Source organism: Sturnira hondurensis, unplaced genomic scaffold, assembly GCF_014824575.4.
Source record: "Sturnira hondurensis isolate 20B ecotype Veracruz unplaced genomic scaffold, ASM1482457v3 Scaffold0000648, whole genome shotgun sequence".
In the NCBI taxonomy this organism is placed as follows: Eukaryota; Metazoa; Chordata; class Mammalia; order Chiroptera; family Phyllostomidae; genus Sturnira; species Sturnira hondurensis.
In genome coordinates this window covers 6,175,114-6,199,885 of record NW_028073279.1, presented here as the reverse complement: position 1 = coordinate 6,199,885, position 24,772 = coordinate 6,175,114, and the positions used below count along the sequence as shown (strand labels likewise).

General features: G+C 39.7%; 1 protein-coding gene and 1 pseudogene across 3 annotated transcripts; both read right to left on the bottom strand.

The window, feature by feature from the left end:
- Nucleotides 1-1,001: 1,001 nt before the first annotated feature.
- Nucleotides 1,002-23,954, bottom strand: RPE65 (retinoid isomerohydrolase RPE65). Of its 3 annotated transcripts, XM_037042718.1 has the most exons (14): nucleotides 23,791-23,946; nucleotides 22,599-22,681; nucleotides 20,791-20,941; nucleotides 18,879-18,986; nucleotides 18,633-18,774; nucleotides 14,475-14,622; nucleotides 13,199-13,280; nucleotides 12,836-12,968; nucleotides 12,591-12,730; nucleotides 11,587-11,716; nucleotides 4,042-4,156; nucleotides 3,849-3,943; nucleotides 3,626-3,737; nucleotides 1,002-2,280 (listed from the first exon to the last, which is right to left on the bottom strand). In XM_037042718.1, exons 1-14 carry the CDS (start codon nucleotides 23,799-23,801, stop codon nucleotides 2,129-2,131), a joined length of 1,602 nt encoding a protein of 533 aa, XP_036898613.1. In that variant the 5' UTR covers nucleotides 23,802-23,946; the 3' UTR covers nucleotides 1,002-2,128. The 3 variants fall into 3 exon arrangements, with proteins under 3 accessions (XP_036898613.1, XP_036898621.1, XP_036898626.1); XM_037042726.1 differs by lacking the exons at nucleotides 3,626-3,737; nucleotides 3,849-3,943 and having other exon boundaries at nucleotides 23,791-23,954; XM_037042731.1 differs by lacking the exons at nucleotides 20,791-20,941; nucleotides 23,791-23,946 and having other exon boundaries at nucleotides 22,599-22,661.
- On the bottom strand, nucleotides 16,109-18,545 carry LOC118985332 (60S ribosomal protein L37-like; annotated as a pseudogene).
- Nucleotides 23,955-24,772: the final 818 nt, after the last annotated feature.

Below are 24,772 nucleotides of genomic sequence, written 5' to 3'. Positions count from 1 at the left end.
TCTTGGCTGTGATAAATATAAGGTGCCCAAGATTAAAAAAATGAACTCTAAACAACTTATTTAAAAAAATAAATACTTATTAGCAGTTTATTTGTTTTAATTCAATTAAATTTTTCCCTTGAAACCGATTTGTTTATAAATGGCACATTGTTCTTTAGATTTCCCTAAATGGGTAGCTCTGGATTTTAGAAAACAGGTTCCTCAATTTTTTTCAGTATGACTTTCCAAGTTTCTTCCTCTTGCTTGACTCAAATCCCTCTTACTTTACGTTTTTTTAAAAAACATACACTCCATTGTTGGACTTGAAAAGCAGCTCCTAAGCTTCTTGTATAGTCTGAGCAATGATTATATAGAGAGTGTCCATCTTGGTGTAATGGTGTTGGTAGAACGCTATTTTGGTCAGGTCTGCCCCTCTCTCTTCTTCGTGATCTCCACAGAGCACAGTGCTCAGAATGGACCCTACAACAAGCAGGAGGTGAGCTGGGCACGCCAAGTCATAAGACTTGCTTATAGAAAATGAATGGAAAGTACTTTCTACACTTCCCATTCATAAAGAAAGATTGGGAAGTGTAGAAAGTACAGGTTTTAGGAGCTCTCTTAAATTTATACTCTTTAATAAGATAAAACTTAGTGAATGTTGGGTAATTTATTTTCTGCCTTTTAAAAAGAAATGGATAAACGGCTTTCTTTGTGCAATTATGTTCATGCTCCGTGTCTAGAGATATGGACTAATGTTTATGTACAGTTACATATTCTGTGTTATTCTCTGGCATTTTTTCTTTTCTTCCTTGAGATTTCTAGTTGTATTTGGGCATTACCCACAAAGAAATAATGATCACATTAAAAATCCACAAGGAGGATAATGGTGGAAAAGACAAATACCCAAATTTTAATAGTAGTTGAGCTTAGATGAGCTCTGTATGATTTTAATTTCTAATTCCCGCTTTTCTGTAATTTTAGATTTCCTTTGAAAAGTAAATGAGTATTTATAATTAAAAAAATGAATTTTTGCATTTTATTAAATAAAAAAGCAAGTGAATACATCAAGTGCCCTGGTCATTTGCTCCTTCAAGCTGTTTTTATATAGTCAAAAACAATGCCGATCATCTTAAGTACAGCCACATGTAATAATTTTGAGCATAAAATAGATACTTAGATTAAGATATAGAACAAAAATTTTTGTCAACCTCCATTTTTTTAACATCTGGCATGGAAGAGAAAAATTTTAAAAACAAAAGTACTTAAATGAATGCATAACCGAATGCTAAATACTGATGATTTAATATTTTCTCTTTCTTCAGTCAGGTGATTTCAAAGTGCTTACATATAATTAAGCAGAAGAGACCACAAAGTACATAACCCCCTAACATTATCCCGTACTCTGATTTTAAGTAGAAATTAAGTTTTAAGTATTTTATGCTTTGTTTTTCAAAACATTAAAATCACTACTACATGTGATTGCTTTGAGGTTATATGAGCTTTTAATAGACAACGATCTCTGGTATATTATTTGGTGGAGTGCCCTCAGCTGTTTTCCTCATTGTAAATTCAGAAATAGTAGTAATTGCCCACATTAAATGGAGATGTTAAAGTTCATAAAGCTTGAGAATCTTTGAGCAGTAATATATATATATGCATATATACATATACACACACACATAATTACAATGATTACTCTTAAATGATTATCCCTGGTTTGGTTTGACATTTAATAATTAAGCCTTTTGCATGATACTGCCTTGAGTCAGAAAAGCTGCATTCAGGTGTAGATGGCTCTGGCTTTTAAATGTTAAGAAATTATTGTGGCAGATAAGTACCTAAAATATACTTCTATAATAGGAATTAAAAAAGTTTAATAAATGTTCATTCATATTCTATTTGATTGCTAACAATATAAAGAGTTTTTTTGGTTATGGTCTGTCTCACAGAGAAGATTTTCTAAACATATACTTTATTTTAGAAGGAATTGCTTGCTTAGTTCTGTGCTTTCTGTAAAACATTGCTAAATAGTGTGCATACGCAAGTTAAAACCGTAAGATAGCAGGCGAAAACTGAACAGACTTAGATTGCAGACCTGGCTGTGTTTTTCTTGGCTTTATCATCAGAAACATGTCTTGCTAGAATGTGCTCAGGATTTTTTGAACAGCCCATGAAAGGTGACAGGGATGTTAATCTCCACTTCAGCCCTGGCCATTTCACTCAGGTCCTTGGCATTCAGAATCAGGAGGTAAGCGGGCTTTTGTCCGGCTCCGGGACTCACTACCACACTCAGAACCACACCTGTTAAACAGAAGTAGATAAGGCAATGTTGATTTTTTTAAAAGTGTCCAGGGACATAGATTAGATGACACTGAAATCATACAGGTGGTATTACACCGACAAGTAAAAAAGAACATATGACTTGATATTTTGGTTTGACTCTTCAACCACCCCACTGTGAGATCATCCTAAAGGGGCCTTTTAAACTCTTCATGTCCACTAGGCTGTAAGTTCTAGGAAGGGCGTGACCATCTGTGTTGCCCACTGTACATCCTGGTAGCCTATTACAGTGATAGAACATAGGAGGTGTTCATTAAATCCACACTGAATGAATTGATCTGTGTTCTTATTAGTAACATAAGATATACCATTTGCTCTACCCATAGCAGAAAAAGTCTTGACAGACAAATGAAAAATGTGTATACTAAAAGATTGTGGCAACAGTAATGTATATTATTTATATAATTTCTAAAACTTAGCTGGGAGTTTACTTCCTACAAAGCTTTTGAAGTTTTGACTGGATGGGCTGTACGTGGAAAATCATCTCACATGAAATGCCTCCACCATTCTTTATTTTATTCATTTCTCTGTGGTTTTCCATAGGTTAATCCCAGCTAATCAGTAGTTCACTAAGACTGATGTTTTATGATTGAGCTGCTGTTGTACAGGCAGTATCTCTGGACCTCTTTCTAGCCCCAGCTTACTAAAAGAAACAAAACTAGAGCCACAAAGCCACAGTCTCATTCTCTTTGATCTATCTGAATACTCTATTGTGTAATTACTCTATACAGATAGATACTCTATCTGTAATACTCTGAGTGTAATTCCCTTAGAATTGTATTCTTTTTTGTAAATGTATCTAAGTCAAGAAAGGCGAACACTTAAGACTTCATGCTGTTTTATCCTCCTCCTTCCCTCCTTCTCTCCTTCATCTAGAGCAGACATTGGTGTTGTATCATGACACAAGATGGTGTTTTGGCATTTTTTTTCACTACACTAGTAATCCAGGAGACCCAACCACAAGATGAAAGTTCTTTTTTTAAAGATTTTATTCATTTATCTTTAGAGGGGAAGGGAGGGAGAGAAATATCAATGTATGGTTGCGTCTTGTGTGTCCCTCACTGGGACCCAGGCATGTGCCCTGACTGGGAATCCAACCGTGATCCCTTAGTTCGCAGGTCCACACTCAATCCACTGAGCTACACCAGCCAGGGTGAAACTTATTTTCAAACTAAGTTTACATTCAGTAATACTAAGGGTTGTTTCTGAACATTAGGGAATAATTATGTGACTCCCCTCTTAGTGAACTAACTACATGAACTCCAGTACAAAGAGAACATTCGGACACATGTAATGCTCTCATTACCATCGTCTTCCTCCAAGGCATCTGGGTGAGCAACAAAGATGGGTTCTGATGGATATGAATCAGGTTCTTGCCATACCCAATTTTCTTTAGTTTTGACATTCAACTTACAGAGCTGTTTGTTAAGAAAGAAAAATCAATCAATCCATCAATCTGTCATTGTGCTTTACTTGACTAGCATATGACTTAAAGTACTGTTCTAATGCCAGTAGGATGGGTTAATTACCCTGTCTGGAACAAAGTGATTCAAGCCAAGTCCATATGCGTAAGTGTAAGGTTTCCCACCATACTTCTGGTAATTGATTTGAGGAAACTCAAATGCTACAAAACAAAGCACATGCTTAGGAAAACCCAGTTCATTTCTTCGAATGGAACATTTTGTCCCCTCTCATGCCAGGTTTTTCTCTCTATCGTCTCACCTTGGCGAGGCCCTGAAAAGAGAACCTCAGGTTCCAGCCAGATGGTCTCGTCGCTGCACAGAATTGCGGTGGCAGTTGTGTTGGGGAGTGTGACTAAATTCTTGCCTGTGTCAGCCTGAGAAAGAGGATAACAGAAACCTCAGCGAGCAGGGAAGAAACATTAGTAACTGTAATTGCAGCCTTCCCTTGCTTTGTCTCCTGCGTTTTTTATTCCTTAAGTTAACATGCGGAGGGAGCAGTGCCAGAAACTCTGGAAAGGGGAGCCCAGGTGCACCACAGGGAAAGCTGTCTGGGCCTGTGTTGCTGGGAAAGTCACAAAACCCGTCAGGCCTTTAATCTTCTCTTCTGTGAAATGAGAGTGTCCTTAAAGAAAAAGGCCTTTGAGCAAGGGTCTCTGGAAAACAATAAGAAAGCATTTTGTCCTACAGAACGACAAAGGCTTCAACCCCCTAGGGATCCATTTACAGCGTTCATCTTTATTATACTTAGGGGATGTCTTGATTTTATTTGAAAAGTATTTTAGTTCTTTTGTTAAAAAGTAGAAAATGGAAAAACCAGATGTTTCTAAGATCTGTTCCCTGCCCCCGCACCCACGTGATTTTTCAGATGACGTATGGAAAGGAAATAGGCACCATGAACCCCCTCTCTAAGACCATGTTCATTTAGTAATACCTGTATCGAATACTTCAATACATGTATTGTGATAGAATCAATTCTAGGTATTTGCGATATTTCAAAGAACACTGTCCCCTGTCCTCATGAAGCTTACATTCTCCTTTGGGGATATAAGCAATAAATATAATCAATATAAAAAGTGTGTAAAATGTCATAAATATGGGGAGAACAAATAGAGCAGAGTAAGGGGCATCAGAAGTGGGAAGGGTGGGTGAGTTGTAAGTTTAATAGGTGGTCAGGGTGGGCCTCTTTGAAAAGGTGGCATTTGAGAAAAACTTGTAGGAGATGAGGAAGTTAGTGTTCTGACTGCTCTGCTGAGATTTGGGAGGAGTGGAGATGCAAGAGTAGACTCAGGGAAACCAGTTTGTTTTGCAACCATCTGGTCAGAAGAAAACACTGGTTCAAACTAGGCTAATAACACTGGATGGAGTCAGTGAAAAGTGGAAGGCGGAGCCCAGACGACTTCCTGATACATAGGATGTGGGGTGAGAAGAGGAATGAAATTAACAGAAGAGTTAAGGATGACTCCAGGGTGTCTGGCCTGGGCAATTAAAGATTGCCACAACACAGATGGGAACTACTGAAGGTGGGTGAAGTTTTGGGTGGGGAAGAGGGGAAATTGTGGTTTTGTCTTAGTAAACTGTGATGTCTAGTGGAAACACGGAGTTGGCAGTAGCATATATGAACCCTGAGTTAAAAGGAAAGTTGAAAACGTATGTGTGGGGTGCTTTACAGCATGAGTCTTTAGAAAGAGAGGGAATTTATGAATAAAAGGTAAAACAAAAGGCTTAGTTCTGGTGCCCTCCAACATTAAGAGGTCTACAAAAAGAGAAATGAGGGAGTAGCTGGTGGGGGCAAAGAGGAGTCAAGAGAAAGATTTTGTAAGAGGGCAACGTAACAGCATGATAGAAGTGACCCAGTGAAAGGGGGAGAAGAGGGATAATACAGCAGAGAGGGGGAGAGCTGCTAGAGGGATGCCCTTGAGTGGGTGAGTGAGGATAGGAACAAGTAGTTCTGGGTAAGACGATGGATAATTCAACATGAGTACAGATGCTGGTGGGTGGGTAGATGTGGTGGCAGCAATCTACATTCTTTTCTAATTTCTCTCATTTGTATCAGTGAAATAGGAAGCAGAGCTGTCAGCTGAGTGTGGAGGTGGGAGGTGTTAGAAGTTTGAAGAGAGGAGGGTGTGAAATATTTAACTAGGAACATGGAAGAGTAAATGGAGCTGGGAAATGTAGTGGTAAAATTTGTGGTCAAGTATTTAAAAAGAGACCAATTAGCAGGATCGTGTGTTTTTAACACTTAATTTCAGCCTCAGGGGTACATGAAGTGGGTTCAGAGTTTGATTTAACTAGACTTGTATTTTTTTAAAATTTATATTTAGAGGGGAAGAGAAGGAGAGAGAGAGAGAAATACCCATGTATGGTTGCCTCTCATGTGTCCCCTGCTGGGAACTGGCCTGCAACCCAGGCATGTGCCCTGACTTGAATTGAACCGAGATCCTTTGGTTCACAGGCCCACGCTCAATCCACTGAGCTACACCAGCCAGGCTAGACTTGTGTTTTTGACAAATGAGTTTGATAAAATAAGAAAGAGGCCCAAGAAATAGGGATCTATATACAAGAGTATCATTATAATTATTGACCATGGAATTTTGGTTGAGTAGGGAAGGAAGGATAAGTCCTCAAGGGAGTGAGAGATTGTAAGAAGGTAGGAGATTGAAGGTTCCTGGTGGGAACTGCAGTAAAGCAAGTGATCTTGAAAGGTAAGAAGTGGTTGTCAGAATGTTTCAAGCATGACTGTAAGATTATGGATGAAGCACATAGAAGTCATAGGTAATACCAATGTCAAAGGCATGCTTATGGCAAAGGAGTAGCTGAGAAAGAATGGAACCTAGCATCAGTGGAAAAGGTCAAGGAAATGAAAGGCCAGGATGTTGGAAGAATCACCCCTGATGTGTATCTTGAAATCACAGAGATCCAGGAGTCTATCTGGGAAGTGTTGCCTTGACCCAGAAGAAGGGGAATAGTGGTTAATAGATAACAATAATGAGAAGTGTATATATGCATATGTGTACATACTACTTGGCTACACATTGAGCTAAAATGAAATTAAAAATTGGGAGGTTTTAAGCATGAATGGAAGGGACAATGGTCAGAAAGCAGCAAAGTGGAACAAAGAGGACACCTACCCCAATCCTGGGCCCAGCGGTACAAGGGCCACCGGAGGAGAAACAGCCTCCCCTGGTGCTGAAGAGAACAGTGTCCTTGGAAGTCAGATTTTTACAAAAGAAAGAGGGTGGAGGGGACATTTTGAGAAGAGGATGGTGATATATTGTGAATTAAAAGGAAATGGTGGAGGATTTTCAGGACAGGGAAGTGGATTTGAGGTGAGGAGCAAATAGAGGAAGGGATTTTGTGAGATTTTGTGAAATGCACCTGTTGGTCGTGTCAGGAAGAAGAGAGTGGTGTGTGCATGTAAGCATATTTATGTCTGCACACAACAAGTTCAAAAGTCCATGTCTAACTTACTACATGTGTGATTATAAGTTTAATTATTTTATCCTGTTCTATCTTATTATTTCTACTATTAAATTAGGTTTTTAATGTAAGAAATTCATAACTCCTCAAAAAGCTGTCTCTTGCTATTGACTCTTCCCCTATTTTTTTTAGAGATGCATTCAACCTTTGACCCAGCAATCTCACTTCTGAGAGTAGAGCTGTACATATATGAAATAGCACACACACAGAGATGTTCCTTGTGATGTTATCTATAGAAACAATTCTGCTGCTTAGCAGTGAGGGATGCTCACAAACAGAACACTGTGCAGTTGAGAACAGCAAGATCTTCAGTGTACATTGTGAAATAAAAAAGTAAGGAACAAAACAGTGGATATAGAAAGTTACTTTTTGCATAAGAGAATGTGAAATAATAATTATAAATATGTATTTTTATATTTGCATAAATAAACAAAGGAAAAGTAAAGACATTAAAAATTATGCATAGAAGTGGAGGAAAATGGAGTGAAATAGGGGCAGATAGAGATCAGAGTGAAACTTCTCAGTGTATGCCTTTTCATATTGTTTTGATTTTTGGCCATTTGAATGTGCCATTCAAAAATAATAAAGATATATTTTAAAGCTATTACCATTTTCTTAATCAAATTAGAAGCTTCAGTCATCTTAGACTCTCTTCTCTTTTTAGTTCTTCCCTCAGTCTGTTTATTATCTTTCCTTCCCCTAATTTGTGGCCTATGTTTTCTCATTGCCAAACTGTTAAAAGTATAGACTCTGGTACCTACTCCCTCATTCTCACCAATTGCTCCCCTTTAGTGCCATAAAACCTGATTTCTGTCTCTCTCACTTTCTCCCCTGGAGATCACCAAACCTGGTATTTTGTTCTCAGTGTTTCTCCTTTTCTCCTTGTCGGTAGCTGTGGGTACCCATCAAACTGCCCTGTCCTTTGGCATCGCCCTCTCTTAGATGTAACTAGGACTTTTTGGTGACTTTTGCTCTTTCTTCTTCTGGCTCCTCTTTTTGTACCACTTTCTGTACCTGGATGTTTCCCAAACTTCTGTTCTTGGCCACATTTTCTTTTCTGTCAGCATATTCTGGCTATCAAATTTCTCACTTTTTAGATAAAGAAATTTGTGTTTCTTTTAGAAAACTTAAAGTATATGTTTTTTTACTGCTCACATTCTCATCTAGTTGTTCTAATATTTGATCATCATTTCAATGCCAATAACTATCAGTTCTTTTCTTCCAGTCCTGATTTGTGTCACAAGGACCTACATTTACACATGAAAGCCTACAAGACATCTTTATGAAGATCTTGATGTTGATTTGATTGTTCTTGCTGCTGATGATAATGAATATTTATTTAATACTTACTTTGTTCCAGGGGCTATATTTAGTGATGGACATATATCCCCATATTTACTGATCACAGTAACCCTATAAAGTTATTATAGATAAAGAAAAGAGGATTAAAAGTTTTGGCCCCAAGTACACAGCTAGTGAGAGGCAGAGCAGAAAGCCCTGGTCAAGCCAGGGTTTGACTTGAGGTCAGTCTTCTCACCCACTGTTCCCCCTTCCTCATGGCTCTACAGTTTATATCTACCTCTCAACCTGCTCTGCCTGTTACATTCCCTGTTTCTGAAGGTACCACTCCTCCAGAAGGTAGGCTTAAAGGATCTTTATGGTCTTTTGCGTGTCTAAGACTTAATTCATTCTGCCATTCAGTCAAATGCAAGCTCCTTTTCACTCTACCTTCTCATTTTTGTGTGTTTGTCTCCACTACCATTTCATTTTTCTCTCACCTGAGTGATTTTAATTGTCTCCTAACCCACGTTTCTATTTCTATTCTTTCTGCACTCTGCCACAACTTACACACAACACAACTTCATTTTAGAAAATCAAAGTATTAAAGCTGCACATGACTTTAGTTATTTTGTCCAATTTACTTAGGTTTCAGAGTAAGCAAATGAACTTCAGAGTGATTGGGTAACTTGCTCAGAGAAGGCAAACACTTAGTAGTATGGACATTTGTAAAGTTAGTATGGTTGATACTCAGTCTACCAGCTCTGAATATGGTTTTCTTCTGTTTAGAAACTTTCACTGGCTTCCCATCACCTGCCAAATAAAGTACAAACTATTTAGCTCGTCCTTAAAGCCTTTGAAGATTACCTATCTACTTCTATAGGCTTTATCACCCACTTACTCCGTTACTTTTGCTTGTGTTCTAACCAGTTAGATAGCCATGAGTTCCCTCAGCTTTTCTACCCTCTCCCACTTCTGTCTTTCCTCAACCAATTCTTCCTCGCTTCAACTGCTCTGCTTTGATCCCATCTCTTCTGCCAAAATACCGCCAATGACTGAGATGTGTGAATCTCCCCAAACACCTGTGGCTGCTTCATTCTCCAAATAACAACAGCAAGAAACCCATACCTCACCATACTCACCTTGTGCAGGTATGCATTATCATTACTGAATCACCCTTCTTCTCCCTGCTACACTAGGTAATGAGTTCCATGAGAACAAAAAGTATATTCTATTGATGTACCACTGGAAACGATTGGTACAATATGGTGTTATAGAGATAATAACTACTGGAAGAAAGAGAAGGCAGCATTCAGGGTGGTATTAGACATTTTTCATTATCACTGAAGTTACCCATTCTATAGTTGAGTGGGTTTTCTTCAGGCAATGATGACTATGCATTTTAAAAAATCCTTTTCTTCTTTTTGAAATGTGGAGAGACTGATATGTGGAGAATGGTATGTTGAGAGGGAGGAAGACATAAGGGGAAAATCAGAGTGCTTAAGGTACCGAGACCAATATCTCACCATGACTTCTCTTCTGTGCTCCAGATTCATGTACACCAGCTGCCCAGTGAGCATTTATGCTGGGATGGCCACTGGGTACCTTAAACTCAACAAGTATAAAATAAATCACTCTTTTTCCTGTAAACAAACTCCTCTTAGACCTGTGTGCCCAATTAGCTAATTGTACCACCATCCACTCAACTGCTCAAGGCAGAAATCAGGAAGTTGTCTGCAGCTCCTTTGTCGTTCCTTAAGCCCTGACCCGCATTCAGACTCCTGATGACTTTACCTCCTAAATATTTCTCAACATCGTAGCTTCCTTTATCTCTCAGTCCCCATTTTCTTCATTTAGACATTTATCCTCTTTTCTTTGCCCTACTGTATTAGTCATCTAATGGAGTTTTTAGCTTGCAGACTCTCCACCTTCCAAACTATTCTCTATGATGCATGGGGTAACCTTTCTAAAACGTAGGTTTGATTATGTCACCCCTCCCCCCACACACACTTCAAATGCTTCAGTGGCTTCTTATCATTTATATAATACTCAAAGGCTATAAAGCCCCATACAACAGCACTCCAACATATCTTTCCAGTCCCCCTGCCCAATGTACATCTCCCCTATGCTCTGAATGAATTCATCAACTACATTTCCATATGAAGTTTTGCTTAAAAAAAAAAAAACTCCTTCCTGCCTCTGTAGAAACTTTTCCACCTAACTGCAGTGTCCCACACTAATCCCCTCCCTCTCTCTCATTCTTCATGGAGCTCACAAGCTTGCCTAAGAGCAGCAATGTCTGATTCTAAATTGGGTTTATTGCTGCTACATCTGATCTAAGCTTTGGATACAATGTTTTACATTCCTTGTCGCTGCTTCTACTACTTGTATGTATATATCTCATATGTACACAACTGAGAGTATATATTCATGTATTGATTGTGAAAATTATATATATGTATATATTTTTAATTTTGGCTGGCATTTCCATCACTCTAAAAATTCTTGACATTATTCTGGTAGTCTAAAAAGATCGTGTCTGATTAAAGAGAAGAGAAAGTAAAAACAAAAAGATGACAGTTTAAGGCTATTATTAATTTTTATCCTCCAGTAATATTTTTAGAAGATTTGTAGAAAATCAAAATAATGGACTGATTTCTCTACTTTTTGATGCTACACCTCTCTAGAATTTCAAATCATTTAAATTAAATTATTTATATTATTGACAAAATTTTCTGGGAATAAGTGGTCTGCACTATTCACTGAGAAAGTATATTTTAAAAATAATTTCTAAATGAAAGATTTAAACAGATCATAAATCTGGCTTTCGTTCTTGCTCTGCTGCAGCGGGCTTTTGCTATGTTCTATCACTCTTCTGAGCTTCAGTTTTCTCAATTGTAAAATGCAGGGAGTTGAATGAATTTGGTTTGAAAGCTCCTTCCAGCTCTGAAGTGTCAGGACTGTATGTGTGAACATAAAGCAGGAGAACAAATCCTAGGGGAGATGAGATATTCCAGTTATATCTGAAACACGTGTAGAGAATGGCTACCTTGTCGATATTCAAGGGAAGTACGTATCTCCTAACTTCAGGCTGGGGAGCCTTTCTGGCGTTTTTCTTCACCTCTTCCCAGTTCTCACGTAAATTGGCCAAATATAAATAGTTATAAACAAATTCAAACCTGCAAAAATGAGAGGTCAAACACAGCACACAGAATTACAAATAATTTTAGAGAGATGATACAAGATATTTAAGAGCACAGATGCCTGCCTCTTCTTTGTTCCTTAACCAAGAAACTGCTAATGACCCAGGCATACTAAACCCATTTCTTCTTGCCCACACTGGATAAAAAACAAACAAACAGCCCTGGCTGGTATAGCCCAGTGGATTGAGCGCGGGCCTGCAAACCACACGATCGCGGTTCGATTCCCAGTCAAGGGCACATGCCTGGGTTGCAGGCCAGTTCCCAGTTCCCGGCAGGGGACACATGAGAGGCAACCATACATTGATATTTCTCTCCCTCTCTCCTTCCCTTCCCCTCTAAAGATAAATAAATAAAATCTTAAAAAAAACAAATAAAAACAAACTGCCTCATGGATATATTTAAATAATGGCAGCTTCTGCTACTCAATGACTATTTTGTCTGTGTCTTCAGGGAAGAAGTAATCTGTCTTTAGTAATCTGGCTAATTGGAAGAAAGCAGGTCTCTTTTTCCTGAACCCAGAGTGGGTGGAGTTCAAGGACCCCCAAGGGATCTTGTCAAGTTAAGTAAGTTGCGTTTAAGTTCACTTATCAGGTCATAGAACCTTATCTTTTTAGGTCTGGTTTATGTACATGATGAGTTTTAAATTATTAACCATGGTTTTGAAGTTCAGTTTATGTTCCTGATTGCTTAAACTCTCTACAGCTTTTTCAGTGATATCCTGCAACAGAAGCATACTTCTTGCATTTTAGAATGTAATTCAGGTTAAATATTGAAAATATCATTTCTGAAAAGGGTCCCTAATTTCCAGGAGCAAGTAGAGATGTAACATTTATCCACTGTCTTTTCTTACCCTTTCCAGCAACAGAGATCGACAATTAGAAACTCATCATCTTCGTAGGTGTTGATGTGATGGAAAAGGTTAAAAGAAGACGTCCTGTATTTGTTATTGAGATACTTTCTTCTTTTTTTGTCAGCAATATGAAGCCAAACCTTGAAAATGAGAAAACTATTTTGATGCATTTAAAAGGAAAAACCGTGCACAATGAAACTCACTTTCTCAAGATCACAAACCTGACCAATAAATGTAAGACTTACCCCCATGGTTTCACTGGACTCAAAGCAATCCATGTAGTTGGTGCCCCAAAGAGTCCATGAAGAAAGGAACTTGAACAGGTTAATTTTGACTGGTGTCTCCACAAAAACAATGTAGTTGGGAGTCAGACCAAAACTGTTCAGAAACACAAATGGACTTGTAAATGGAACGGACATGTTCTCAAACTGCAAAGAAATGTGTATAACATGAAGTATGTTTGTTTACGTGAATCAACAATGCCTATGTGAAATTAATTGTGTTTACATTTAGGTTTGTGCAAGAGGCTGATCAGTATTGATATCAAAGGTAGACAGATCTTTAATATAAAATTTTCCTGAACATTCATAGCAGGCCTTCCAGATTACCTATGGACGTAAGATGGCTTGAATCGGTCACTGCAGGGGAATTGTACAACGATCTCTGACTTGGTTATTGGATCTTCCTTGTCTGAAATAAAGTGGTTTTAAAAGGCCTTGGAACAGCCTTTTAAAAATCATCATTATTATTTTTTAATACAAAACACTTAGAACAGCTTATGCAAGAGAAGAAATACATTTTCAGATCTTGATTTTTCAGAGCTTATGTTAATTTTCTTAGGCATTGGCATTTCTCAGTGAAGTTTTGTGAAAAGCTGCAATCACCCAGGACAATGCAGCCTGCAGCTTTGGGAAAGCGCACTCGAACAGCCCTGTGGCGGGCAGAGTGCAGTGGAGGCCCGTCTTACCATGGGAGGTGGCTTCTTAAGGCAAAGCTTTAATATGGTCAAAATACCTTTTACAATTTCTTAAACTGCCAGCAGAGTATAGTATAGGTGGGCTTGTGTTGATAGCCTCGCATGGTAATTCTAATGCCCATTAAAGTTTATTTACTACTAAGTCGCTCATCTTCAAAACCTTAGCGTGTATCAAAATCACATAAAGAGCTTCTTGAAATACTCATAGTGGGCCCACTCCCAGAATTATTGATTCAGTTGGCTTTGAGTGGAGCTCAGATTCATATTTCTAACAGGTTCCCAGGATATGCTGCCAGTGGGACCACACTTTGAGAACGATACTAAGCAATACTAAACAAAAACCCATATACAGTCAAATAATTCTGTCATCAAGATGGTTATCAAATTTCTGGCAATGAATGGAGAATGAATGTAGACTTCTAAAGAGTACTCTCTCTTCTGTTTTACAATTCTTTAGCTATAGCATTAATAAGAATTAATAGATTTATCTGTTCTTTCGTGAATTGAATAAACACAAAATACTTAGTACACTATCATATATGTGTATATGCTATTATGCACATGTATATATGTTTGAGTAAAAATTTAATTTCATCTGGATCATGAATAAGCACTCAATATGTTTGCTACACTTGATTCTACATCTTGTATGACCAAGTCCACATATATACACATGTTTGAAACATGTAGCAATAGAACTTGGCTGCTTGCTTTCTGTATTGTCCTTTCCTGCTATCATGCCCTTGGTCGTTGGTAGGGTAGGGGTAGGGCAGTTGTCCTGAAACCTGAGCGTAATCGAACTGTGCGTATTGCGCTGCCCTGATGTTCTGATCTGGCACCCTGTATTTCTAGCAACGTTCATACAATATAGACACTTGTTTTAAGAAAAGTCAAATTGGTAAACTAACCTGCTTGTAGTGGAGGGATCTTTACAATATTGTAGGCAATTGAAAAATTTTTCCCAAAGCAATTACCAATGTTATAAACAGTCCCATCACTTTCAATGTGGGGGTGAGCTGTGGCCCCGTTGACAGAGACATAGTTGCAAAGATCAACCTACGGCAGGAGAGCAAAGGTCATCCATGGTAAGAGAGGCATCATGTGACATCTTCGGTCCCTAGTTTTGACCTCACCGTGATTGCTTGCACCCTCACCCTAAGTGCACTTTCTCTTTCTTTCTATCCTTCTGGGTCCTACCCTCTTTGAAGTCTGCTTGAATTCCCACCTTCAGTGCAGGGCTCTCCTCTCACCTCCATGCTGACCCCACATGCCTCTGAAATCTGGGAGTTTTCCCTGACTGCGCAGTTTAACCGATGTATGGTGTACACTGCTCAGGTTAGTTAATTTTCCTTTGTATGTGCAGGTTGTCCTCAAACAATCATTAATTTGAACCTGGGACTTCTTTATATTCCTCTTCATTGTATTAGATAAATTGTATGAAGTTGCTAGTATTTAATAATTTTAGTTATATAAAATTATTAAATTATGTATGGTATAACCTAAATATCAAATCCAGGGTCTTACAGAAGTAGCGAACTGGAATTGTAAGGAACCCTAGGATTCATCTAGTATAGAAAGTTTCAACCTAAATAGGTTTGAAAGATTTCCCCTGAAATCTTTCAGGGGAACCATGAACCTCCTGAAATTAAGTGTAAATATTTTTGAGAAAGGACTTAGCAGTTTATTTCAATTAGTAGTCTTACAAAAAATTCAGAGCCACAAATCTGGCATAAAACTCTCAGTTTACAGAAGGAGAGATTGAGGTCCCAGAGAGATCAGGTTACTTGTGCAAGGACACAGAGCTGTATGTTGGCAAATCAACACTAGAATTTCTGCCTGGGGCCTGCTTAGTAAACATTTATTTATTTATTTATTTTGAACCTTTTATTTTTAAATTTTTTTAATGTCAATTTTTTTTAATTTTATTTTTTTATTTCTTGTTCAAGTACAGTTTTCTATCTTATATTGAATGAATAATTGATGGAGTGTATATTTGTCTAACAAAATTTTTTCTCTTTGTTTAGGAGAATATCTTTTAAAGCATAGGGAGTTTTTAATATCTTTACTTTGGTAGTAGCTGAGACATTCATTCATTCATTCAGCCAGTCATTCATCAAGTACTTATTGAACATCTATTATATGCTATACAGTGCACCAGGGTCTAGTAAAAGAGACAGTCCCTGCTTTCAAGAAGTTCAGTCTAAACTTGTGCTGACCAATGTAGCCACAAGTAGCAACTTAAATATCGATTACTTAAAAGTGGATAAAACTTTAAATTCAGTTCCTTGGGCACATTAGCCACATTTCAAATGCACAGTAGCACTTGGACAATGCATACATAGAGCACTCCCTCCATTGCAGGAAATTCTATTTGATAGCACTATGCTAGACCAACAAGCTGATAGATATAGGTATAGGTATAGATATAGATATAGATATAGATATAGATGTCTAGATAGTGGGGTCAGCATAAGATGGCAACTGTAGAGAAAGGTTATACAGACCTTTCAGAGAGAAAAGTCTAACCCAGACTGGGAGATGAGGCAGGGCTTCCCAAGGGCAATGACTCCGACTAATGCTTGAAAGATAAATCCCAGTTATTCAGGTGAAGAAGGATGACACGGAGTGTGTTCCAGGAAACCCTATTGCGCAGGCGCAGGGTTGTAACCTAGTATACTGTTGGGGGACTACCAGTCGTGCAACATGGCGGCCATGAAAGGTGTGCATAGGGAAAGGAATAAGAGAGTAAGAACGGGCCAGGCACAAAGGCCCTTGTTTGGACTTTACTTTGGAAACTATGGGTACTCTAAATGGAGTGACACATCTATACTTGCATTTTAGAAAAGAAATGCTCCTGCTGAAGTAAGAAAGTTATGTTTAAGAAAACAGACAGGAAGCAAAGGCACTGATTAGGAGGCTATCTCAGTAATAGTAAACAAAAAAAAGTTTTAAAAATATATTTTTCATATGAAGTCAGGATACAGTGCTGTTCACAATGGAACCTGATCCCTAACAAAGTCTGTCATGGAGCCATATCATGAAGTTTATATTTCCAATGAAATCACACAGCAGTTGGAATACAAATTCACTATCAGAGTCTCCTTCAGTCCTTCTCCAGGTGGGCTACACACATGCTCATATGTGGTTCCAAGCATAAATCAGAAATGAAGGAAGAGCTATTGAGAATATGTTAAGCCTTAGTAAAGTCTGCTGAGAGTTATAAATCAGCTTGCGACATTGAGACCCAGTGTTGGAACTATTTTTCCTTTCTATTTCTACCACACTAAATTTCTGTTCTTGAGTTCCATCTAACTGTCTCTTAGCTTCCTTAACTATTTTGCCCTCCCATACAGCTTAACCACGGCAGATTCAATATCCCAAAGCACAGCTCTGCTTATATCACTTTTCTGAGTAAGCACTTTTTTTTTTTTTTTACTTTTAGACACCAGAACATTTAGTGTGGGACTCATCAGTGAAATCCTTAAGATGAACTGCACGCTGCAACCGCTGCCCTCTTGGGTTTAGGTGGTGTTCTTTCATGGAATCCATGCCTGAACGTGTGGTTCACGATTTTTAGGTGCCTCCTGTGATCAGTCCCGATAGTGTTTGGTCGTTTAGCCTTGGCACTCCAGTTACACTTCCTCTTCCGCTTGGCGGGCTAGCCACATTTGCCGCAGGTGGAGTTTGGCAGGTGGAGTTTGGCAGGTGGTAGGCCTCTGAGCCACAGCAGCGGCACAGCGTGTGTGTCTTGTGGCACTTGCCGAATCATGATGCCCCTTTCGTCACCTTGCTTCCACCGCTGAGACCAAAGAGCTGAGTAAATACTTTCAGTACCTTCCCCTTAGCTAAGCAACTTACTCCAAATTTTTGTCCGTTATTCAAACATTAGTTTTATCCTACCCCGTGTCCCACTGTTCTCCTTGACCTTGTTTGATCACCAGTTCTCAACTGGGAGTGATATCGCCCCCTGGGGGGAAGATTGGAAATGCTGGGAACATTGTGGGTTTCCGCAAGGTTTGAGGACATGACTGGCCTTTAGTGGATGGGACTAGGGGTGCCTGTGTACTGTGTGGGACAGTCCCACCCAATGCCACTTGCTCCTCCATTGAGAAATGCTGCCAATCTAGCATCGGCAATTAAAGAAACTATTCTTTAATGCCCATGAACATGTCCTCTATTTTCCTTCCTCTAACCCTTTGATTATGCCACTCCCTTTACCTGAAATATCTTTTTTCCAAATTCACTGAAGTTGTTTCTTTCTTTAACTTCTAACTCAAATGCAAGTCTTTTTAATCCTCCTTGATCAGGACACTTTGCGTCCCCCAGCTTCTGCCAGAAGTAATCTCTTTGTTCTCTGTGCTTTCATGGAAGGTTCTCCTTTTCCTAAAGGACTCATGGCATATGTGTCCTCTTAGAGCTAACTCGTGGATTTGTTTGGTTTCTCCATTGAGAGCTTCAGCGTTCTGGAGACTAGAACAATGCCTTCAAATAGTCGCACTTTAATAAATATTGATCAAAAATGTGGATCTATGTTATCGACTGCTGCATTGAAGTTCTCAGCAAAATTGATCACTTTCTAATATTGCTCATATTTTTCTCTATGCTATTTTATTTAAAGTATAACTTTATTTCTAATCATGAATAGCAGGGTTTTCAATACTAATAGCAGTAATTTTTTTGAACACCCAGTGTGTGCCAGGTTCATGCTATCATATAAAAGCCAGTAAGGGCAGGAACGTGTTGTCTTACATATTGATGTATCCTTTGCACCCAGCATAAGTTCTGGTACATGTCGGGGACTCAAAAAATACTTGTGTCACAAATGAGTAAATTAATATGTTCAGCATTTTATCAGGTTTTCTCTCAATCCATATAATAAGTATTTAAAATTTCATTAATGAAGAAACAAAATTTGAACTATGTCACATTTCTAGTAGTTGATGATGAAGCAAGGATTTGAAAATCTGCCTGGCTTTCATGTTCTGTCTGCTAAATTGCACAGTTGGTTTACTTCTAAGTTGCAATTCTAAATTCTTGAGTGATGTCGCCTGAGCACTGTATCCTACCTGCTTAATCGTCTCCAGGGTCTCGGGATTAATCTTCGTGATGAAGTTGGTCTCTGTGCAGGCATAGTAATCCTCCCCCACTGGGTAGATATTAACAAGGGCATTGTCAGTAACCTCTACTCCTCTAAAGTAAGAAAAAAACCTGCAGAAGCAAATGGAGTTTTTAGTCCAGTAACATACAAACCATAAGATAAAAGGGGGATAATATAAAATGTCTTTCATAACATGCAGCTGGGTTTCAGTGACCTGGAAAATATGTTCTTGCAGGGATCTGGGAAAGCACAGGTACCGAATTCTGTTATGACGATCCTTTTCTCGGTCATTGCCCGTACGTAAGCATCAGTGCGGATGAACCTGGAGGACAGGAAAGACATAGGAAAGGGTCATAGACAGAGGCAATCGGAGTAGTCCACGAGGAGCTTAGAATGGTCATTCTGGGTGCCCTCACTGAGTCAGAATATATGTTCACAACATAAAGAATGAAGAGTACTGTCAGGTCACTGTCTTCTGGTGACCAAGGGAGAGACAATGTGCCGTGAGCATAAATTTATGTCTTATAAATCTCACAGTGACAGGTGAGGAACTCAAAGCCCAGAGAAACTAAGTGATTGGCATTTGTGGCCAAGATGGGTTACAACTCAAGTTGGCCAGAGCTGGCAAACACGCGCTTTCCGTATTGCACTGTGCAGCCCCCATGGTAGCTAATGTAGGACACAGGACTCCCGGTCGCCTGCAACACACCAGCCTGCACTTAGAGGGACATATCGGACATGGCATGCTGAGTTGTATTCCATTTGATCTCCCTCATGTCCCTCTTGTGTTTTCTTCAATTTTAAAATGTATTTTGCTACTTTGAAGTAGATGTTCTTCAATCCAGTCTCCTGCACCGGCAGACCCCCTGAAACATATCCCAGACTAGATGGCATACGTGGGCCAGTGTTTCTCATACAGAGGGCCAATGAAAACCTGATTTTTCCACTTTCTCCAGTCCACACAATAATTTCATAGATATAAAATTTCGCAGATAAGAAGATAAAGTCATGAAGATGAAAAAAATACCAACATCTTTAGAAGGCATATGAATGCTGTGTCTGACCTCCAAAACATGCTTTTTGGTAGCTAAATTTTTACTTCATATGATGCTTCTCTTTTATTATCATCCAAGTTATCCTGACTACTTTAAGCCTCCATTCACTCTTCCTTTCAATGTCTTTTTCAAATGCCTGATGTCGGCGGTGATCAACAAAGCCACTCCCAGGCCAGAATATTAAAACATGAGACAAATTTTTATTGTGGCATTAATACGTGCTTTCTAGAGTTATGGCTTAGGTCAGTGATTTCAACCTTTTTCATCTCACGGAACACATAAACTGATTACTAATATTCTGTAGGACACCAAAAATATGTGATATTTTCTGCCAATGTAACAAAAAATAAGTATAGTTTTGCTTTATTCAAAATCGTGTTGGCTGTTGTCATCTTTTAATTTGACAGTCGAAGGGAAAAGAGGTCAGTGCGTCTGACTACACAGCCAGGTACTGCATGTTTTAACCATTCTTGCGCACAACGGTGTGCCAGCACACTGGTGGGAAATCGCTGGCTTAGGCCTTTAAGCCTTTCACCAACAATGTCCTATTTTTTGAAAAGTTCTCTTTCTTGTATCATTATTGCATATTTGGTCCTTAACTCCATTTTGGCACCCTCCTCTTTCCTTGTGGCCTTTTTGTTTATTAAAAAAGTAAGTAGTCAAGAGAGTCAATGGTCCGGTAACAATAACAATAATAATTTTATTATGGAATACTTTCCATGTCCTAGGCCTATGTAATGAACTGGTAATTAGATTCTATTATTTCTCATTTAAGAGATGACAAAAGCAAGAATTAGATATTGATATTAATATCTTGCCAAAGGTTGTCAAAGATATCTGGTAGATACAGGATTTGAAACCAGGCATGTTGGACCCTGAAGACCTAGTTCTTAGTTCTTCTTTATCCCATAGCACAGTTCCCAGGTGTCTGTGAGATGCACTTGCCCAAGTGGATTCTGAAAAGGGACCATAAGTCCCCTCTTGGGTTCAGGAGGTTGAAAAGCGAATGGGAGGCAGAGCTGAGCTAGGCCCCACCCCTGGTAGGGGGATTGGGGCCTAGTGTTCCTTTACCTTCTATGGTATGTGACATGTCCTTCTTTAAAGTCAAACTTGTGCAGGAGGGCTTGCCCATCAAACAGGTGGTAAAATGGCTCAGACCCAACTTCAAAGAGCCCTGGGCCGCATCGAAGGAGACTGCCGGTGAGCCAGAGGGGGATCCTGCCTGCGATGAATGGGAGACACACAACGTTGTTTCTTTCTCCCACTCTTGGCTGGGCTGCCCCTGCTCAGGCACAGTGATGATATCAGCAGCCTGAATGGGCAGCCTCTTCTTTGTAAGCCTGGCCGTGGTTTTTATTCCCAGCTCTCAGGCTGGGCAGCACTTAGGCGATGCCTGCTGAGTGACGTTCCTTTCTCTAGGAGACCGAGGGGGAGAAAACATGGCAATGACTCAGAGTTTGGATGCAGAGCTGGAAGGAAACAGGGAAAGCATCTTGAGGGGAATGGGATTCTCTAACTAACAGACTTCCCCAGATACCAGTACATTTAGCTTTTTCTAACATTTCATTTTTAAGAAGAATTTCAAATTTCTTGATGTAATTCGATTGAATAGGGGTAGGAAGGATGGGTTAAGAGCAGGGATTAAGACACTAAACAAGGATGGGTCTATAGAAAAAATCATTTATACTGCAACAAGAATATTGGCCTTTTAAGATCTGGAACTGTATTCCTTTGAGGGCATGTGCTGCTGTCCAGGTGAAGTCAACCTGCTATAGCAGCAGGTGCACAGGGCAGGATGTTAGGGACCTGGATTCTGGTTCGGATTTGCCGCGTACATGCTCCAGGCCTCAGTCTTCACAATGGGGGGTACACAAGAAAGACTTAAAGCCTTTCAGGTCAAGAAATTACATTTGTGCCCTTTTATCATTTGAAAAGTGCAGTGTTTGGCAGTGTTTACTTAATCTTTGCCAATGTTTTTACCTTTTTTTAAAACAAGTGGATTATTTTTTGCAGCTCAGTTTCAGCAACCTACTTGATAAAGATTTTATATGTCTGATAAAATTTTTAAGAAGGTGTAACAACTAAAAAGTACAGCATTAATTTAACTGTTAGAACCTGGATTGTTTGCATCAGAATCTAGTAAGCATTTGGCTCATCCCTTCTATTTTACAGAAGAGGAAACTGGGAGGAGAGAGACTTGCCCAGGCTCTGGTCCTTCCCATGACACCGTGTCCAGGCAAGGCTAGGTATGGATCATACGATGTCTTTGGATGGTGATAACAGTATAGTTACCACCCATTGATCACTCTGTCTCAGACACAGGATGGATCTTTCTATTTACATTATCTCATTTCCTCTTTACAGTATCCCCAGGAGGTAAAACTTGTTTTGTCGTACGTGAAGGAATTCAGGCTCAGAGAGTTTAAGTGACTTGTAGGATTCACAGCTACTAAAACAACTGAGCTGTTGCTAGCAGCTGCATCTGCCCAGCTCCAAACCAAGGCTCTTCGATACAATGGACAGAAAACCTGCCACTCTTGAATGTGATATTTCCAGACGTTTGTCACCAGGCCCTCATTCATTTACAGAGACAGAACAGATATTTGTGGGGCCTTTACTATGTGCCAGGTACTGAGTTAGGCATGGCATGGACAGTTTAAATGTGACAAAAGTGTAGTCCTCATCCTCAAGGAATTCCAGGTAGGTAGCACTTTTCTCCATTAGAGAAATAAAGAAAAGGTAAATGAAGGAAAGTGAGTTCTGGGCGTAGAAATCTCGAGCCTCCTGATTACTTCTGTAGCCAATAGGGGAGCCAGCAAAGAGAGATGCCAACGAATTGAAAGAAAGAAGAGCCATCTTGAAGAAAAAGAGAGACCAACCTGTAACATGAGCTGCGAGTGGCGAGGAGAGTTCCTCTACAGTTTCAAACAGTTTCTTGTAACCACCAGCGGGATGCTCCACTCTGAAATGCGGAATAATGAGGAAGAAGCCCATGTTATACTCAAAGAAGTCCACGAAGGCAGAGGCAGGGTTCTAGGGCAAAAGGTGCTCTCTGGCTCAAGGCCAGTACATGTTACCAGTCCAGCCTCTGCTGAGAACGTGCACGGTGCTTGGGGGAATAGAAACATACTCAAGTCTGCGAGAGGGCCCAGGTCAGGGCTCTCTCTTTAATGTTCAGGAAATCACCTCCCTTTTTAATGTCACCGTGGACTTGGTCTTGCCCTCTGCAGTTTTCCCATATTTCTGAAGATAGATCAACTAAACCTGCTGCTATCACTTCTCTTCCTGACAGAGTCCTTCCCATGGAATTGCACAGCCCCATTGACACGCCCAGCTTGCTGCACCTGGGTTCCCTTGCCGCACAGGCAATCTCATCTCTTTCTCCCAGGAGGCTGGAGAAGACAGCTTTATGGGTCAGGACCTCATTCTTTGCTCTTCACCCATATTTTACCAACATCTCCCGCTCTCATCTCAGGTCTTCACCAATCTGTAAGAGCTACAGTGCTTTTTAAAAGTAGTCAGTTGTACATTTTTGCTTATTTTCTTTCTCCTCACTTTGGCTCCATTTTATAACTTCTTAGAATGGGAGTTCTGACCAGACTCCTTAATTATGATAGTTATCTTTTATGAAGTGCTTACTACATGCCACACATCATAAAAATAATTTTGCATGTTATGAGCTCATTTAAATCTCACAACAACACAATGGACTAACTACTGTAGTTATTCTCCTTTTATGAATGGAACACCCTCAACTTTAAAGCGTTAACTAATTTTTCCCAAATCACATAGCTAGGAAGTGGTTGGGTGAGAAGTGGAACTCAGGTCTGCCTTATTAAAATCCTCATGCTCATGGCTGCTTCCACAGTCCATTCTAAGTCACAGAGATCCCACTATAATTTATACATGAATTCTAGATATTTACTTCAATATATAAATAGGAAGAAACTCCCTCACCAAGACCAAGGCCTTCCCTAAACAAGCTGTCAGTCCTCTTCAGAAGCTCTTGAAATGGCCTATTTACCACCAACCTACTGAGGTGTTTAAAAGAAATCTCCCAGTGATACTTACTGGATGGACATTTTCTCTCAGTGGAGAATGGAACGTTCTGGCACCAGCTGCAGAATGAGGAAGCAAGACCTCAGCCAGGGCCCTTTATATGCCTTCTAAGTCCCCCCAAAAGGAGTTACGGCTTTGAGAACCCTTCCACACCCCCCTTAGCTGAGGAAAGGGGAACAGAAGCGGCTTTCAGCATTCAGATCCTTCTGATGCTCGGGCATTGTTTGGGCTCGCCGTTCCCACAACAGTTTTTTGGGCTATCTTCCAGAGACCTCAATCCTCCCCAAAGAGAAGGAGAAGTGGATTAGAAAGAAAGGAGCTGTGTGGGCGTGGCTAGGGTGAGGCCTGAGCTGATCCAGGTCACCCCAGGGGCCCCCTAAACTGTTTTCTTGCTTCCGGTGCCCTCTATGCTCTCTGTGCGCTCACCTCCACCCTCATTCATTTATTCACTCACTTATTTTGAAAATATCTATTACCCGTTGTCTATGGACCAGAGATGGGCACAGTCCCTATTTTCACAGATGTTGTAACTCTTTGAGTGGTAGGAAACGGATAAACTATTCACTAAAATTGTGTAAGTGCTGTGACTGGAGAAATGTGGGCTGTTATAGAAGTCCACTGTAGCACCTGTAACCCCCTCCGGTCACCGTATTGAGCCCATTCTGTGCCCCAGTTCCAACCAGGCTGAGGACTATAGCCATACCCTTTAAATTTGCTGAAGATAAAATCCTTTTCATATCCTTGCTTGTCCCTAATGCTCCATCTTACCTTCCTGTCCATTTGTATGGGTCCTGTACTCAGAAAGTACATAGCACAATTTCATCTATATTTCCACACTTCTTTATTAGACCTGAATTGTTTGCCAGCACAGACTTGGTACTGCTCAAAGGAGTCCCCAGAAACAAATAAGCTGGTATGTACTATACCAGCTAACAACTTTAAGTTTTTGAGAAACTCATTAAGCATTTAAAAATTAATAAATGGTTATGGCTAC

What these genes read in the sequence shown, in the direction of transcription:
- RPE65 (XM_037042718.1), bottom strand. An exon ending in TGCAAGAACATATTTTCCAG is followed by an intron (nt 18,775 to 18,878) that starts GTCACTGAAACC and finishes TTGCTTCTGCAG; the next exon opens with GTTTTTTTCTTACTTTAGAG. An exon ending in TTCCCTTGAATATCGACAAG is followed by an intron (nt 4,157 to 11,586) that starts GTAGCCATTCTC and finishes CCTCTTTCTCAG; the next exon opens with GCTGACACAGGCAAGAATTT.